Source organism: Vanessa tameamea, chromosome 8 (assembly GCF_037043105.1).
Source record: "Vanessa tameamea isolate UH-Manoa-2023 chromosome 8, ilVanTame1 primary haplotype, whole genome shotgun sequence".
Classification (NCBI taxonomy): domain Eukaryota; kingdom Metazoa; phylum Arthropoda; class Insecta; order Lepidoptera; family Nymphalidae; genus Vanessa; species Vanessa tameamea.
In genome coordinates this window covers 7,670,785-7,689,911 of record NC_087316.1, presented here as the reverse complement: position 1 = coordinate 7,689,911, position 19,127 = coordinate 7,670,785, and the positions used below count along the sequence as shown (strand labels likewise).

Below are 19,127 nucleotides of genomic sequence, written 5' to 3'. Positions count from 1 at the left end.
AGGACCAGAAGAGGAAATGTCTTTAGATTTCCGACATCTTGCTTCATGTTTCAGATTTCAGTTCATATAAACAATATACTGCATTAGATATATGATGATTCAATTTCTATATTTCGACACACATATATGTAAATATAATTTGTATTGGATTTTGTTGATTAATTTTTGAATATTCGCTAAATTCAAAAGTAGGACAAGCTCATATTTAAATAATATAAAATGTTCATCAATTTTAGTAGAGTAAGAATCTAATCGTATGAACATCATCAGGTGATATGTTATATCCCTTTAATGCTCTTGCGATCGTGACTCTAGGGAGAGGTGGCCGCCGATGACAAACATTCCTTCCGCAAATGAGCCAGGTGGATATTCAAAATATCGCTACGATGGACTGCGTGACTAGGTCTCGTGGTCAGGAGGGACGCCAAGCACCGAAATAAGTCACTAGTCGGATTTGGACAGTCATTGTAAAGTAGAACTCTTGAAAGCTTCATTGTTTTCGGGATTGAAAGTAAAACAATCGCTTATTGCGCATCTAGGTGGGTTTTATGGGATCATGTCAACGTTCACGTAGGCCATGGTACCGTGCGTATTGAACGGATAGTCTATGTTTTTTATCTAATTATTATTATATAATAATTATTCTGAGAATGTCAACTTATGTGTTTGCTTATAGCGTAAAAAGAACAATGTGTCTATAACAAGTGATCAAAGTTATTTATCTTATTATTTAGTTTGTGAAAATAACACAAACTAAATAATAAGGAAAATAACTAACGGCTCAATTGGCTTAAACACTCTTGACTTTCATTCAATACTTATTTATCTTATCTAACCAATATAAGAAGTGACAAGAAAATCCTATTAACATTATGACGTAAGCTTAGATTTTTGTTCTTTTTGTTTACAAAATTTCGCAAATAGGTTAGCTTATAGTTTTAAAGATGAAATATCTTATTACTACGAGTTACACGATTAGGAGAAAAGATCAACGAGATTCAAAAAATCAATAGCTTTCGTTCAGTCTCATACCGATACATTCAGTAATTCACGTGATTGATACAGAAAACATATAACTAAGTTAATAATAATGTGTTGGCTATTATTTTAAGTTATACATAGTTCTTCAAATACAAGTTACAGTTATTTATTTCATCAATTTATTAATAATCAACGAGGTATGTACTTGTATTTAGACACCTATGTACTTTGTTTACCTACTTACGTAATTTGTTAGATTTAGAATGCAACAATATGTGCAAGCATGCACAACATTCATTTTAACTACAGTATAGCTTTCACACATTATAAACTAAAAAACTGGTGTAAAAACAGGTGATTAAAATATATATATTCTAATAATATCTTCTAAAATACAAATTATTCATTCGAATGTTATAGTGAAAAATATAATTTTAATCTATATTAAATGTTAAAGGTAGCTAATATGAATAAGGATAAAAAATTATCAGAATATGGCTTCGCAAATAACCTATATATTTATACACATTTGTAAAATATAAAAAACAGTTATTATGAGGATAACGAAGAAGACGAGTACATCTTATCGCGGACTGTTCTGTGGGCCTTTTTAAGACCTACAGTTTTCTAGTACTTTGTTTTCAAGTATCCTTTAAGGATAAGCCAGCGCTAATATTATGTGCGTGGACGAAACAAAAAGTTTTTTGGATTAAACACTGCCATGGTTCGGCCATTTTATATAAAATATTCACAAATGATATATATAAAAACCTTTGTCGTTTATAGCTCTTTTTATTAGTAAAAACAGTATCAAAATCAAATAAAAAAATCCAAAATCTTAATCGATAGCATAATCGAAGCAGTATCATGTCTTCTTTCGGTCCAACAGTTTTCGAGATTATTCGGAACAAAGATACACGCAGTCAAAAATTTTAGTATATAAGTAAAGTTTTTTTTATTTGTATGTATAGATCGTTATTGTTTTTTGTACGTCAACTCATATTTACCTAACGCTCGTTCAGACAAGCGACAACCGCGCGATTGCATGCCGTGTTGCGGTTTGGACCAGTGGACCGCACGGTTCTATTTTAGCTATAAAGCGTCTAAATGTTTCTGAAGAACACCATATTAATAATAATGGCGCGGGAACAGCGTCATTCTAGAAACGCGTAACTATCGCCGTATCGATACATGTAGTTGAAATGATTAGCGTAATGTAATGTAATTACTTTATTATGATGTGATCGTTTCCATCATTATCTGTACTTATATTATAAATCCTCAAGTAAATCTATCTGTCTGTCAGTCTGTAACGCTTTTACGCCTAAGCTACCGAATCGATTTTGACGATTTTTTTACGAAAATTGCTCAATGCTCAGACGTCAAGGACGGACATAGGCTATTTTTTTCATCCTTTTAGGGGGGAATGTTTAAAATACAGATTGTAAACAAGTTCTTGAAACGTTTTTGTTGTAGTCTAAGCGGGCGAAGCCGCGGTTTCCACTAATTTATTAAAAATGATAGATTAATACTTTTTCATATTTTAATTTTTTTAAATAATTTTTATTTACAAAAATTTTATTTTAATTCATCTCGTTCCCCCATTAAATCGTAAACTCAGAACAATTTTCCTTTCGAGCCACTTTTAGTTAATACCATCTCCTTGTTTCTAGATTCAACTAAGAATTTCATAACGCCTGTAGAACTAGAATATTATATGTGCTTGGTTATTTACGAGAACAACAGAGCCTCGATAATTATGACCAACTTACACTATGATCTACAGAAATAAAAAGTATAATTGCTGATTTCGATGCCAAACTTATACCTGTTGTTCTTCGCCCGAACATTCATTTTTGTACAATATTTGGCTAATCGTAACAATAGAATCCTGCTTTACCATTTAATCGGCAAACTCTGATAAAATTCTTTTACCAAATAAGCAATTGGAATTTTTCGGTCGATCAATTCTAAGCAAAGGCGTGTGTTGTATGGGCGTTTTCTGAGTATACTCCCATGATTTCTCGAGGTAAGGTACTGTATATCCTTTTTAGTACCCGGTAATTTTTTTTATACAAAATGTTATGATCGGTTGAGTAGTTAAGACGTGAAAGCATAACATTAATTAGGACAATATGGCCTTCGTATATGGCTAGTCTGCCATAGTGGCCGAAATCGGACATTATCATTATCAACTCACTATTTATGCTGTAAAACTTATCAAATTACATTAGCATGTACGGACTATACACGCTTATGTTTAATCTGCGCTAACACGGAATCTAGCTTTTGCAACTCTTATTTGAGACTCTTACAAATATAGCAGAGATTTGCTCCTATATTCATGTGTTTTAAACTTATTTGTTTCGTGTATGCAACTAACGCAAACCACAAATCCGAATTAAATTGTATTCAAAATCCATTGACATTAAATAACGCATTTGTATGTAAAGTCTACGTTATTATCCTACTTCTTACAATAGCTTATCTAATACAAATTTTATAAATGTTTAGCGTAACTTCACGTCACACATGCCTTATTCATGTTGAATATTTGTAACCTCGACTTTGGTTACATATTTACTAAGATATAAATAGCACAATGAATATATAAAGCAGGAGGCTGATTCAGCGGTGCTTAGAATTTAATGCACGAACATTTAAAATATGAAAATAAGCAATTTTAGATATTTCATTAATCGGTAAAAAAATTATGTTAGTAATCTTTCCATAATACATCGAATACATATTTAAATATAAAATAGAATCATAGGTAATATTTAATTACTGTTTTAATCTTATAGATCCTTCTAATAGTTGCCTTATTTTGTGATTATATTTCTATAAAACACATCTGGATCGCCATTTAAGATTGTATTTTGTAACTCAATTCCCTATGATCATAAATAATTCATATTTCAGATAGCAATAATGCCTACAGAAGAGATATAAAAAAAAATTAACGCTTAAGTGATTGCTTATGAAAGTAGGCGCGATTTATCCTGTCTAGACGCAATAGGCGCCCTAACAAACAATATTCGGTCACATTTTTAGCATCATTTTATCATAAAAATAACCATTGTATAAAAGAAATAACTTTTACGAATATTCATTATGAAATTACGTACGATTACTTAAAATTGTTCGAGTCGATATCATAATTTTTGTTCTATGCCTTCTATAAACCCAAAACGCAATCCAAAGCCTTCTAATCCTAAATATTTATTAGGAAAATACGTTCAAAAAGAGGTCATGTACAACACCTACCATACAAGAAAGCAATATTGGGTAAACAATCAGTTGAAATACGGTTTGTCACGAATCTCAATGAAATCGATTGCTGGTTCAAACTACAATATATTAATTGGGTAAATTAAATGCATGTTGCATTGTTATCGAAAATGAGAAACTACTTCCTTACTCACATTAGAAGCTACAATACTGCCTTGCTTTACAATAAATTAATCGTAACTGTAACGTCGATATAAACACCTGATATTGAATATTATTCAGTTTAAAATTATAGTTATAATCAGAGATACCAATAACCAGGCACCTGTTAAGAGTATTTAACAGATTAAAATAATGTTTAATGATATATATTTTTAAATAATTGTTCGCACTTTTTATTATTGCTTCTGCTCATCTTGCTCATGTTTTAAGGCTTTATAAGAGATATTACCACGAAATCCATAGATGAAAACAATTCGAATAGGGTTTTGTATTAATTCGACATTTAAAACGTTTGACAAGCGGAATAGTTCGCGATACTATCGATCTCCAAGTTGATGTTTGGCGTGCCACTCCCAACCACACCCTCCATACAAGATAATAAAAATCGACTACTCTGTGCCGCCCCGCCGGCATACTAACATTATAATATTATTACAACGTTTATATTACTGGGATAAGTGATCCAAACAATTTTTCATACACAAGGTTATTGTTGGCAAAATATTTATTAGGCGACATAATATGGATTGAATTAAGGAAAATGGTTTAAATTTTGTATACAAGAGTCTCTAGAGTAAATTATTTCTGCATCTATTATTTTATTATTTATCATCGATGACCGGTTTAAAATGTAATATTATATAATATCTATCAATATCTCACTTTGGAACCTTTTCACATTGAGATTTAAAACTACGTAATATATATAAAAAGATCCATAAAAACATTAAAAGAAGATGAATTTTACGTCAAACAAAATGTTAAATCTGCAACTGCAATTTAGGAACGGTAAAGAACGTTTCTTAAGTTATTTCTTGTTATTTTCAAAAACACCGATAATAATTTGTAACAATAATAAAATTCAAACGAACTCTTTCGTAATTTAAATGCAAATATAAAATATTTGAATTTAAACACAGAGAATTAAGTAAAATATTTCAATAATATGTTTTTCACATTCTCAAACAATATTTCAAAATAAGTTAAATCCTTAAAGTGGTCACCAAAATGATCGGCGATGATTTGTTTCTTACGGTCCACGGAGGGTAACAATTTTATCAAGTACTTATTCATATCGCATCTATTGTTCTATCTCTACCTTACGAAGAGAACCGTAAGAGAACTAACCTTCACGATCACTAGGCTAACAAATTGTTTTTCTTAAAGTCGTGGCTGTTATTTTGGCATGCTAGAAAGTAATTTCGCTCTTAAGCGCCCATTGCATTTAAATACCAACCTAAATTTTTTTAATGCTATTGAAATAAGAAATACTTCTCAAAATGACATAAAATATACATAAACAAAATTATAATCTATAAAATATACATTTTTTAATAGATCATTTTATTTGCCGACTGTTTTATTGCGAAGATGGTTTAATGACGTCCGAGGAACTTAGTACCCTTTATGTTATAGTAAGATTATTCTGACTCAAGATGAAATAACATAAAATCACATTAAAAGGCAATGAAAAAAAATTATGTTAGAAAAAAATATTTAGTCTGCATAATGGGATCTTTAATTACTAACCGGATATACGACGCAAAAAGCATTAGTGTTTTTTACAATACAAAAATATTAGTTTCGTGAGTTCCAAAGATGCAAATATCTCGAAAACTAAGTAAATAATATCATTAAAACTATGATAATTTTAGTGACATCATTTTTTGTTCTTACAGATTATCATGAGCTAGCCTGTTAGCACTTGCAATATTATCACTTGGTTTTTGGGACTTCCTGTATCGTGTCTGATGTACATCTAGATGATGTAGTTATGAGTTAGTGTTATTTTAATTTTATGACATTTGCAATTTAAGTTTCGACATTGTGTAATACTAGACTTTCCGCCCTAGGATTCGCCCGCGTGTGCGGTGGAGGGACCGATGTTACCTATGTCCTTTTCTGTACCCCTAAATACTAGTATGCATTATTTGGTCATGATCGGTTTAATAGTTAAGACTTTCCCTAACAATAACCGATAAAGTAACAAATAAACTAATTTTCGCATTTTTTTCGTAAAATAAATAAAATGAAATAGCTTACTTCTTAGAACAAAAACAAAATAAATCAAATTACCAACTAGAGCAAGTAACTTAATTCTAAATGTAAAATATGCAGCAAGAAACTATTATGCAGCTTGCAAAAATATTTTTATACTTTAATTGTACAATATTGTATATCCAGTTTTTCTAGACAATCTGATAAGTTCGCTATGTTGTTGGAAAACTGAACCACAAAGATTCCTTACTTATTTTACATAATTATATAAACATGTATTACAGGTCATGTATCTATCCTTATCATGGGTTGATATTTCTTAATACATGTAAAGAATTTAAATAATTCTAGTAAGACAACATTTACATTGTTAAGGGACAATAATTATATATATATGATTTGAGAAATCATCAATTATGTATAATTAGCATGTCACCAGACGGAAAGGTGAAGTACTATTTTATATTTTGTACAAACAGTGTATACATTTACTAAAGTATTTTCTTTGGCAGCTTATGTTTTTATTTTATAAACATTATTACTAAATACCAATGATATAATATAATAAATTATTTGGACAGTTATTATTTTTTTTTTTTTGGGAAGCATACAATGATATGACACTTACATAATAAACATAATCAGCCTGTAAATTTCCCACTGCTGGGCTAAGGCCTCCTCTCCCATTGAGGAGAAGGTATGGAGCATATTCCACCACGCTGCTCCAATGCGGGTTGATGGAATACACATGTGGCAGAATTTCGTTGAAATTGGACACATGCAGGTTTCCTCACGATGTTTTCCTTCACCGCCGAGCACGAGATGAATTATAAACACAAATTAAGCACATGAAAATTCAGTGACACTTATGGCATAAATATATACAATATTACATACATCAGCTAAGTTTCCACTGATACTAATTAAACAGTTAATAAAATAAAAAAAAAAAGACTAACATACATTAAATCAAGTAGGTAACATTATACAATTAATGAGATCAATAAACATATACTAAGGGAAATCTTAAACAATTATGAATAAAGTTAAACATAATTAAACTAAAAAAAAAATAAAAAAATAAACAAAATATAAGGCATAATGGCTACATTGGTTAATTAATTACAGGCTAGATGTTTATACATGTCAGAACATATTTTATAAATTGATACATAAATGTATCTTATTTACTTTATTTTTAAAAGAATACATTTTTTCGAATATCTGAATATACTTTATTATAATTTTAGCAACTACGGTATAAGAAGTTATTATAAGTACTTTTCGTTTTACAAATCGGCACATTAAATAATGGCTTATATCTAGAATTATTTCGTGGACAGTTAAATTCTATATTAGACAATAGGAAAGGTGATTCTATAAAACTGTTAATTACTTTACATAAGAATAGTTGGTCTCTAGCTTGTCTACGTAAAATAAGAGGAGACAAAAGTTGTATGTTAGCAGAAGATTCAGCTGTATAACACAGATGTTTGTAGAATTTTCTTTGTATGGAGTCTAAATCATTTATATAAGTTTTGTACTGAGGGTTCCATACATTAGAGGCGTATTCAAGAGTAGACCGAACATATGAGTTATAGAGCAGAACCAAAGTTGAGCACAGTCTAAAATCCCTACCAACTCTTAAAATAAATCCAAGCATACGATAAGCTTTGGATGTTATGTAGCAAATGTGAGAAGCATAAGTAAGCTTGGAACCTAAAATTACACCAAGATCTTTAACTTCATACACCCTTTTTAAAGAAATGTTATTTAAATTATACATATGGATTTGTGGAATTCGTTTCCGGGTGAATGATATAGTGTTGCACTTTATAACATTTAGAATCAAAAAAATCTTATTACAATAGTTACAAAGATTATTTAAGTCATTCTGTAATAAAATGGAGTCGTTGATGGAATTGATTTCTTTAAAAAAATTTAAATCATCAGCATAAAGTAGGATATTACTATGTTGAAATATTAAATTAACATCGTTTATAAAAATATTGAAAAATAAAGGACCAAGATGGGAGCCTTGCGGTACCCCGGATGTAATTGGTTGTTTGACAGTTACCGCTTGGTGATGATCTCTTAGGTAAGATCCAATCCACCGAAGCAAATCACCGTGTATACCAAAATTTTCAAGTTTTTTTACTAATAAAGTATGAGATAATTTATCAAATGCTTTAGAAAAATCTGTATAAACTACGTCCATTTGACCACCATTGTCCATTACTTTTGCCACTTGATGAGTGAATTCACATAGATTAGTTTCTGTGGACTTTTTGTCAATAAAACCATGCTGTTGCGGAATTAAGTAAGGTCTAATAAAAGGATAAATTTCATCATAAATAAATTTTTCAAATAATTTTGGTATTGCATTAAGTTTATAAATTGATCTATAATTTTGAAATTATGTTTATCACCAGTTTTATAAATCGGAACTACATAGGACTCTTTCCAGACCTTGGGAATTTTACCAGAACTGAGTGACAACTTAAACATAATTAACAAAGGTTGAGCTAGGGATTTAGGCAAGATTTTAAGAAAAGTGATGGTATACCATCGGGACCATAGCCTTTATTGACATCTAATTGCTTAAGATAATTTTTGATTGATGCAATTGATAATTTAATACAACTAATTGATATATACTCTTTACTCGTATATGTATAAGTAGCTGAGCTAAAGATTGAAGGAACATTTACGACATTGAATGAAGACTGAAAAAAATTGTTAAACATATTACAAATCTCAGAGCCAATCGAATAATGTGTGTCATTTAAATACATGGAACTTGGTATTTCGTGTGATGTTTGTTTCTGTTTAACAAAATTCCAAAAAAAAATACTATTATGTTTAATGACACGTTCAGCATTTATAATGAAATTATCGTAGCATTCAACTTGAACAAATTTTTGCCGATCTCATAACAAGCTAAAAGTTTCATAGTCACTTGATCTTTCATAGACTTTCCATTTTCGATGATGCTTAAGCTTTTCATTTATAATTTTTATTAAAGCTTTTGAATACCAAGGAGGGTAACGAGTGCCATACGTTTTTTTAAAAGGAACGTATTTAACAATAATAACATTTATCATTTCATAAAACTTACGAACAGCAATATCTATATATTCAGAATCTAGAACATCGTTCCAATCAATTTGCGCAAGTGCGAGGTTAATTGCATCATAATAAGCAGCCTTAATTATTGGTATAGTACTTGAAAAGGGTTGTAGTGAACTGAAACTAGGAGTAAAGGTATGAATCAATAAAGCGGGAAGGTAATCATCTTGCCTGATAAGAGGATCAGCACAATGACAGACTGTACACTCATTTCCACTCATCACCAAATCCAATTGTCTATCGTTTACGTTCGATGTCAAATTAAACTGAGTGAAATTAGTAAAACTAAGAAAGCAATACATACATTTTACTAAAGGGTCATTGCTATTATTATTAATTAAGTTAATTCGTCCAGAGAGATTAGGTAAGCTCCATTTTGCATTACTAATATTGAAGTCACCCATAATCAGAAATGTATCGCAAGGTTTATTCGTATATGTATCCGATATAATTTCGAAAAATTCAACCAACGCTTCTGATTGGAGGTAACAATGTGGAAAATAGCAGCAGTATATACGCATATTGGTTCTAGGTTGGCTATTTAAATTAATAATTACTTCCGGTACTTCAGCTGCTGCACCAGATAACATAATGGACTTATATGAAGAGACAGAAAACTCACGTTTTACAGCTATGAGTACTCCACCACCCATTTTATCACCTCTCGAGTGATAATCTCGGTCGCACCTATATACATTATATCTGAAGTCAAACAACTCAGCATCATAAACACCAGGGTGTAACCAAGTCTCACACAAACATATTACATCAAAATCAGATGTCATCATATTCCTGAAAAAGTCGTTGGTTTTCGTTCTAAGCCCACGAACATTCTGATAATAAGCAGAAATATTATTTGCAGCCATTGAAAAACAAGTAATAAACACATTTATTAAAGGCACTTATAAGGGTTATATGATTTTTCTGCCAAAATACAACATAATAATAAAAAAAACATAATTATTTAAAATAAAAATACAATCATTTGCCATAAAACATAAACATTTTAAAATTGAAAAAATAATAAAGACAAAGCTATAGCTGTATAATAAGAATAAAATAATAATTAGGATACAATAATAAATACTGAAAATTGGAAATGTTGTAGACCTGTATGTTAAAGCCATGACAACTATTATAAGAAAAAAAAATGTAGCCAACAATGAATAACAAAATTAAAGATATAATTAAAGATATAAACAAACAACGTAATACCATATATTTAAGGCTTGTAAATATCATATTTCTTATTTTATTTTGTTTAAATCTTTTTCATTTGAGATGTGTACAATAGGACTTGTATCATTACGGCGGACCATAATGGAACAATTTTTAACCCATATATAACGATAATGGTTATCCTTAGCTTTACTCTTAGCACGCTGTAAAAGAATCTTATTGGCACTAGTGAGGTGATCATTAAAAAATATAGGTGTATTGACATTGCTGAAACCCAAGTCGCATGCTTTTAATTTCTGCTTCCTCACATTACTTAAAAAATCATCCTTTTTATAGCGCGCCAAGAAACGAACTACAATCGGCTTACACTTTTTAGAACTATTAGATGCTACACGAGTAATAAAGTCTAGGTCACTACTTATATTTAACGAAAAATTTGCCTTGTCTGAAATGTCCTTAAAGATATTAAAAAGATTCTCGCCTTTCTTTTCTGGAATTCCATAGATCTCTATGTTGGATCGCCTTCCCCACTGCTCACGATCATTGTTATCACATTGAATTTTATCAGTTATATCCTTTAGCTCACCGATAATCGCTTTAGTAGATATTAAAGACTTGACATCTTTTTCAATATGTTCAACTTTTTTATTTATATTTGCAAACTCGGAATTAATGAAAGACACTTTGTTTAAAGGTTGCAATTTCATCCTTTAACGGTTTGAGTTGCGCAGAAATTATGTCAGTTATAGTATTTTCCAATTTAAGCCACAATTTGTCGAACTCCTTGGATACGATATCTTAAACTTGTTCACTAGAGACTGGTATTACATTTGAATACACTTTGGATGAAGCAATGTGTGATCTTACGCCTCTACGATGTTTAATATTATCATCCATGGTCTTCTTACAAATTAATATTTTTTTTTACAAAAATTACAAATTATTAAATTTACGCCCGGAATCGAACACTCGCTTTCTGGCGTTAAACACTAAACTGACACTTTTAAAAAAATTTGGGTGAAAATGGCATTTTAGTTAAGACAGCTTGGTTTTATCGTTTGATCCTTGACCAATCAGGAGTAAGGACGCAATCCCCTTGAGCGTTCGAATGAAAATACGGGTTTTTACGTTACTAATTATTGAAAAACACTTAATCACCTTCTTCATGTTAATGCACTTAATGTTTTAAGCACTTATGACAAATAAGACTCACAAACACTTATCAATCAACAATTTAAACAGAAAATACTATTAAGATGGTGCACTAATAAGATAATATTATGAAGATAACAATTAGACCTCAAACACAAAAAATCACCAAGTTAAACCTCTACAAACCGTAATCGCGATTAATTATACAATAATTTAACCGACAATCACTTGATCGTGGCAAAAAAACAAGTATTTCCAATTTTATTGATTTTTATGTACGGAGCCAATGTTTACGCTACCGGTAGCGTGACTTTTTTGTATTATGTAACTGTTGTATGAATTTGTTACTATTAAGAAATCAAATACATGATACAATACAAAAGCGTGTCAAATTAAAAATGATCGCTGGTTTAGTATATAAAATACCCTGACCTGAGAAGAATTGATGGAATTGATGAAATTATTATTATTCTATAAAACAAAGAAATAGCTAAGAGTCGATCCTTTCATTGCCAACGTGTGCTATCATTAATGAACTCTCCATTTACATATTAACTTTTGCATGTATCCCTAAAAATTTTTTAGTAATTTGATGACAGAGAAATTTTGAAAATTTTCCGGTATTATATTGTGAACATTAAACATTGCCTCACCAAAGAGTTACTAACTCTATGCACTAGTTCAGTGATTCCCAAAGTGGGCCAGGTGGACCCCCAGGGGTCCACGGGAGACTTGCTGGGGGTCTACGTAGACGTGAATAAAAAATGGGGGTCCATAAGATGTTAATGGGGGTCCACGAAAATTTATCTGCTTTTGATAGTAAAGAGCAAAAATGTAAGCATAGTTTTTATAAGGGCCTGTCTACATTGTTTTAAGTACCTAACTAAGCAGATAATATTTTAATAAGGCAAACGACTGTTATTTGTCCAAACTTACGTATTCGATATTACGTACAATTTCGTGTACAGACGTGCAAAGCGCTATCCGCCCGACAATGCTCAATGCTTGTTCAGACATGAACTTGATCACCACTATAAATACTTGATGCCAAAGGCAAACTCATTTATTTGTTTTCGGAATTTCGAAGAAAAGGTGTGAGAAAATTTATATCAGTGTTTGCTAGTGCCGGAGAAAAGTACCTACCTTTTTTTTGTTATAGTACTTAAGTTTTGTGTTTGCGTGGATTAATCGGTTGATCACAACTGCTTGTATAGATAGGTAACTTAGTAACTTACAGATATTTTAATTGTCCTCTTTCGATTTGAAGACAAACACAGTACGTTATATTCATGAAACATAAATATGGCTACAGCAAAGAAAAAATGTCGACAATATAGTGTCGATTATTTGAAATATGGTTTTGTTCCATCAGAGGCAGACAAACAATTGCCCATGTGCCTATTATGCAACAAAGTTTTGAGCAATGACTCTATGAAACCATCAAAGCTCGAAGATCATCTAAAAAGGTGTCATACTGATAAAATAGGTAAAGATTTAAAATATTTTCAAACATTGAAGGAAAAATATGAAAAGAGACCCACCATGCACAGTATGATCGCTTCAACATCTCAAAGTAACGATGATGGCTTGCGGGCATCTTACAATATCTCATTACTTATAGCAAAATCTGGAAAACCGCACACTATCGGAGAACAATTAATTTTACCCGCTCGTTGAAGGTTAATTAATAACTGTTTTGCACAAATCTCCATTTGACGTACTAAAAAGAATTCCATTATGAAACAATACTGTACAAAGATGCATTGATGAAATGAGCTCTGATATCGAAAGTTTTTTGTGCAATCATCTTCACTGCAAAAAACTCATTTTTCTATACAACTGGACGAGTCAACGTTACCCGGTAATGAAGCATTATTATTGGCATATGTCCGATTTATTATGGAGGAAGAAATTCACGAAGAATTGCTATTTGTCAGAACTTTGGAGACTGACACTAAAGGCGAATCAATATTTAATGTCCTGAGTAATTTTTTTACGGAAAAATCGATTTCATTTACAAACATTATTGCAGTGCCAACAGACGGAGCTCCTGCAATGGTCGGGCGATATCGTGGGTTAATAAGTCATCTCAAAAGAATTATACCAGGACTTACAGCTATTCATTACGTAATCCACCGACAACATCTTGTGGCAAAACATTTAAGTGACAGGTTGAACCAATCTGTTCATTTTGTAATAAAAGCTGTCAATAAAATCAGAAGCAATGCATTGAATACGCGTTTATTTGCTCAATTGTGCGACGAAAATGATGAAGACTTCCAACGACTGCTCCTACATACTGAAGGACGCTGGTTGACGAAAGGTGCATGCTTAACGAGATTTTACTCTGTTTTCGATTCCCTATTAGAGTTCCTAGAAAGTAGAGATCCAGATTTAAAAGAAAACTTGATCAAATTCAAAGCAGACATTGCGTATTTGACAGATTTGTTTAAAAAATTTAATGATATTAACTTGCAGTTACAAGGTTAATAAAAACAAAGGGGATAATTTCGGCTTTTCTTGGGAAATTGAAATTTATGAAGCAAAACATTTGTCGGCGCGAATTCTCTCAATTTCCAAACATGTCGCAGATAGAATGTATTGATGAGTATATCCATACCTACAGTCAACATTTACGTGCCCTGCATGATGACTTCAAAACCAGGTTTGAAGATATGCTGACGATGGATATACCACCATGGATCATAAATCCATTTGATAAAACGGAAGTGGCCAATGTTTTATTACAAGAGGAGCTACTCGAGCTAAGCACCAATGAGGAGCTGAAGGTGAAATTTAGAAAAGGCTACCAAACATTTTGGCTGCAAGCAGAAATACCCGAAAAATATCCTGGACTGTGGGAAATTTTTAATAACTTTTCCCTCGTCATACCTTGTCGAAAGGAGTTTTAGTGCCGTTACAAACCTCTTAACAAAAAAAGGAGCAAATTAAACATCACAGAGCAGGGGCATTTGCGGTTATTGCTCACAAAAATAAAGTCAAACATTGATTGTTTGCTGACACTCCATCAAATACATCCTTCCCATTAATAAAAATTATGACCTGAACCTATATTACCTTATTAATTTTTTCTTATAATAAAAAAAAAAAGTGTTATAAAATATACCATTTTTCATTTTTATTTTACCTATCGGAATATAGGGACAGAACTCAGAAGCGACACAATTTTTATTTTTTGGCGACTTTAAGAATGTGGTAGAAATGTAGCAGCAGGGGGTCCACTGAAGCCAGGAAAATTTTGAAAGTGGTCCACGAGAAAAATAAGTTTGGGAACTACTGCACTAGTTTAAGCTAAGTACCAGAAAACAGGATTGACTGATATTGGTTTATGTAAATAAATAATATTACAGGGGTGTAAAAAGAATGATATTATTAAAAATTGTTACAGAAAATAATTGATAAGTTTTATTTTTATTCAAATAAGAATAAGAATGAAGAAAATATATCAATATAAAGGTTTGAATAAGTATGAAAAAAATGTTTTTACAATACAATATTATCTTAAAACAAACACATTATACCTACGACTTTATATCAATCAAAATAAACAGATAATATGGATCTTTAATAACATTTTTTTATAAGTATTTGGCAAAATTCTGAATTTCTAGTTTCCGGTTTAAAAATACTTTCTATATAACTACGCAAAACTGGACTTCTATATCGTCTTACTTCATTAACATGCGAGAGATTGTTTCATCTATATTTCTAATAAGATTTCATTATGTCTTGTCAGTAATGAGATGGATTATAATTTAAAAAAAAATAGAAAGTTCATTGTCATGATTTAATTAAATAACATTTTGTAGAAGTTTTTGAACCAACTAAATACAACTTATTTACCAAAAAAAAAATGGTAAGGATTTTATTTCTCCAACATAAAATTATATTTATATAGAATATGAATAAGTACATATATTACATGTCTTATTTTAATAATTAATAAGAAAATACTAATTTCTATATATATTTAAATTGTTTAACTTACCATAAATATGTTATTATTTCTCTTGAAAATTTTCCACTTCATAAGCAAAGTTACTTTCATCACATTCAGGTGAAATTTTCATCCAAATTATAACTCACTTTAATAATTCATTTACTCATAATAAAAACAGCGTAAGTATTTACAATCGTATAATGTTTACAGAGACATCAGACTCAATACCACAGTCGAGTTCTAAAAATACTCCAACACGATAAAACAGTATGAATGTGTTAAAACATAAAGCAACACAACGATGACAATGAGTAAATGTGGATCGCGAATCCGGATTAACCACTACAGTTCTACTGAACTAGGCATCGATGTGTGAGATGTTCTCAACTACTACAGCTACCGAATGCTTAAATGATAAAATGCAAACACCAAACACATCTAAAATTACATCTCAAATGATACATTGATTTGAAATTGCTGTACACTCAATCCTTAGTTTAGTTAGCAAATAACAAGTGCCTGACACGGGATGTTAAAGTAGGTGTTAGTTACGGAAATTACTTTATTTAACACTAGAAAGTTGAAAGTAAAATCTTAAAACTGTAGAATTACATATTCAAGTAGACCACTACAAACAAAAGGACAAACTGCACAGAGAAGTACTCGCAATAAATTCAACGTGAGCAAGAGCAACGCAAAAATGTACTGTTGCCAATACAGAATACACCACAGATTGCTGATTTATCATGCAGTCTCGAATAATATTGCATTTAGATGTTATCTCACTCTTTCAAACTAACCAATAAACTAATTATTGTACCATGGCAATCTTCGAAGTTCTAAAATTTGTACTGGTTATTTCTACGAAGGTTTGTTAATTTATTTTCAACGTAACTTATTTAATACTATTTTAACTCTATTATAATTTTTTTTTTTTACTTATAAAATACGTACGAAATTGTTGATAGTGTGTTCTTGAACATCTAAAACTGATCATAGACATCTATTACTCGCAAATATTTTGTATCTAGATTTTTTACAATTGACATTACAAACAAGTTGACAGGTCTAACAATTTCTTAGTTCTTTCTTACCTATTTGATAATTCGTTTTGTGTTTGTATTATTGTTTAACAGACAAAAGAACAACAAACTTACAAAATGGGGAAAGGATTTAATAATTACATGTGCAAGAAGTTTTTCCATCCAGCGTCAAGAGATAATTTAAAAAGAGTAAGAATGTCGTATTAATGACATAGATGCTTTGTTTTTAAGATTTACTTCTTATACAACTACGACGTTGCCTTTCGTCAGAAATGTAGAAAATCTTGTTCTTTTAATCAAAATTTAATTACAAACGTCATAGTTCTGTTTATATCAAACACAATCATCTAAAAAATCATTGATAGAAAATGTTGTATTAATAAAATTACAATTAATTTTATTAAATAAACTAAAAATAATACATAAATCATTAGGTATGGATGGCAGAACAGAAAACTGAAGCTTATAAGAAAAAACAGGAAGAATTGAGGGTACAATATGAAAAGGAGCAAGAATTACATGAAAATAAGTAAGATTTCCAAAATCTAATCAAATAGTATCAATATATATTTAATTTAAAGTATTGTTACGAATAATTTTGTTTTTTCAGAGCGCTGTTAAGTAAAGATAGTAAAGACAAACTGAGCTTAAATTTTATGTATGAACCTCCACCTGGAGTTAAAAAAGAGCGGGAACGAGAAGACAATGAACCGGAGTATAAATTTGAATGGCAACGCAAGTACAATGCACCTAGAGAAAGCTATTGTAAAGGGGACAATGAAATTAGAGACCAACCATTTGGAATTTTGGTCAGAAATGTAAGGTGCATTAAATGTCACAAATGGGGTCATATAAACACAGGTAAAGCATTTTTTCTACTAAATTAGTTCTATGTAGTGTGAAGGTTGCATATTAAGCTACAAATACAAGGCGTGTGGATCTTCCTTATATGTCATATATTTAAGCCTTCAAAAAGTAGGAGTAGGTGTATTTGTAACAAGTAAGTTTTTGATTATATTTTTGCATTGATCTCATTATTAACATGATATTCAAATTTTTTTAAGTTAATGAAAATAATGCAAGTTCAATGCTATACAGCAACTATAAAGCATAATTCAGACTTTTTCATGTTAATATTATGTAGCAAGTTTCTAAGTCCCCTAGGATTGCAAAGTAATCTGGCAGATCTGATAAAGCAAAACTGAGTTATAAACATATCTAAAACACATGATGTTTTAGCTGCATTTATAACTCAGCTTACTTGAGCTCAGATGTAACCAACTATTGTAGAAACTTGAAATTATTATATTAGTCATTAGTTTCAAATTTACTAAATTGCTGATTCGATTTCATTAAAAAAAATGTAATATATAATATAGGATATTAATAATTCATTTCAAACAATTGAAATAATATTTCCTTGATAAATTACAGATAAAGAATGTTCAATGTATTCTCTGTCAATGAGCGAGGCAAGAGCTCTGCAAGCTTCAGCTTCAGTGCCTGAGGAAGAGGAGGAAAAACCTGATGTTCCCACGTTAATGCAGCAAATGAGAGATACAGGCCTTGTAATGAAAGCTGGAGCTATGCCTCTTGCTGCAAATAGGATTGTTGATAATGACTCGTCACTTACTGAATCAGATCTCTTAAGTCAGCTGACAAAGAAGCAGAAAAAGAAGCTATTAAAGTAACTATTTACTAAATTACTAACAATTGTATTTGTTTAATTATTAAAAATAGGCATATAAATGATTTTAATTATTTACAGAAAACTGGAGAAACTTGAAAAGAAGAAGGAGAAAAAGCATAAGCTTAAATCTTCTAATAAGCATTAAAATGAAATGTAATAAATTAACATAAAAAACAAGCTGTTATTTATTCTTTTTACTAAAGTAAATAAAATTGAATATATAAGATATAATAGCATTAGCAATAAAAGTATGTGCAAAATTTTCACTGAAACAATTGAATGAAACTGGTTCAAAATAGAGTGGCAAGATTTGAACCACATCAACAAATTAACCTACATAAAAGCAATTAAAAACTACTAATTAGCTATTTTATAAAACATTACAAAAATACTAAATCCTATATTAATTTGTTCATTAGTTATTTTTTTTGATAAATATGAATTTAACCGATATAAAGATCATACATTTAAGGAAAATAAAATGTCTAAACTTGTGTATATCACAGTTTCTTTGTTCATTATCCTATTATAAATCTATACT

General features: G+C 30.5%; 3 protein-coding genes and 1 pseudogene across 7 annotated transcripts in view; 3 read left to right on the top strand and 1 right to left on the bottom strand.

Annotated features, from left to right (window-relative positions):
* The window catches only part of LOC113399922 (receptor-type guanylate cyclase Gyc76C-like), a 32,562-nt gene extending 15,936 nt beyond the window's left edge, over nucleotides 1-16,626 (bottom strand). For 2 of the 5 annotated variants that reach the window (XM_026639201.2, XM_064215664.1), the window contains exon 1: nucleotides 15,902-16,596. The gene's annotated coding sequence lies outside the window, so the exon portion shown is untranslated. Of the gene's footprint in view, nucleotides 1-15,901 lie in introns of all 5 variants that reach the window. The other 3 variants (XM_026639199.2, XM_026639200.2, XM_064215663.1) reach the window with 3 other exon arrangements.
* The window catches only part of LOC113400071 (probable cytosolic iron-sulfur protein assembly protein Ciao1), a 100,074-nt gene that overhangs the window by 33,409 nt on the left and 47,538 nt on the right, over nucleotides 1-19,127 (top strand). The gene's annotated exons all lie outside the window — the stretch shown is intronic.
* LOC135193400 (SCAN domain-containing protein 3-like) lies at nucleotides 13,195-14,942 on the top strand (annotated as a pseudogene).
* LOC113399926 (corepressor interacting with RBPJ 1) lies at nucleotides 16,800-18,763 on the top strand. Its single transcript, XM_026639207.2, has 5 exons — nucleotides 16,800-17,085; nucleotides 17,331-17,425; nucleotides 17,507-17,757; nucleotides 18,331-18,583; nucleotides 18,665-18,763. The coding sequence occupies exons 1-5, from the start codon at nucleotides 17,014-17,016 to the stop codon at nucleotides 18,729-18,731; spliced, it is 738 nt and encodes a 245-aa protein (XP_026494992.2). The 5' UTR covers nucleotides 16,800-17,013; the 3' UTR covers nucleotides 18,732-18,763.

What these genes read in the sequence shown, in the direction of transcription:
- LOC113399926 (XM_026639207.2), top strand. Translation starts at nt 17,014, where the DNA reads ATGGGGAAAGGATTTAATAATTACATGTGCAAGAAGTTTTTCCATCCA. An exon ending in ATGGGGTCATATAAACACAG is followed by an intron (nt 17,758 to 18,330) that starts GTAAAGCATTTT and finishes GATAAATTACAG; the next exon opens with ATAAAGAATGTTCAATGTAT. An exon ending in CAGAAAAAGAAGCTATTAAA is followed by an intron (nt 18,584 to 18,664) that starts GTAACTATTTAC and finishes AATTATTTACAG; the next exon opens with AAAACTGGAGAAACTTGAAA.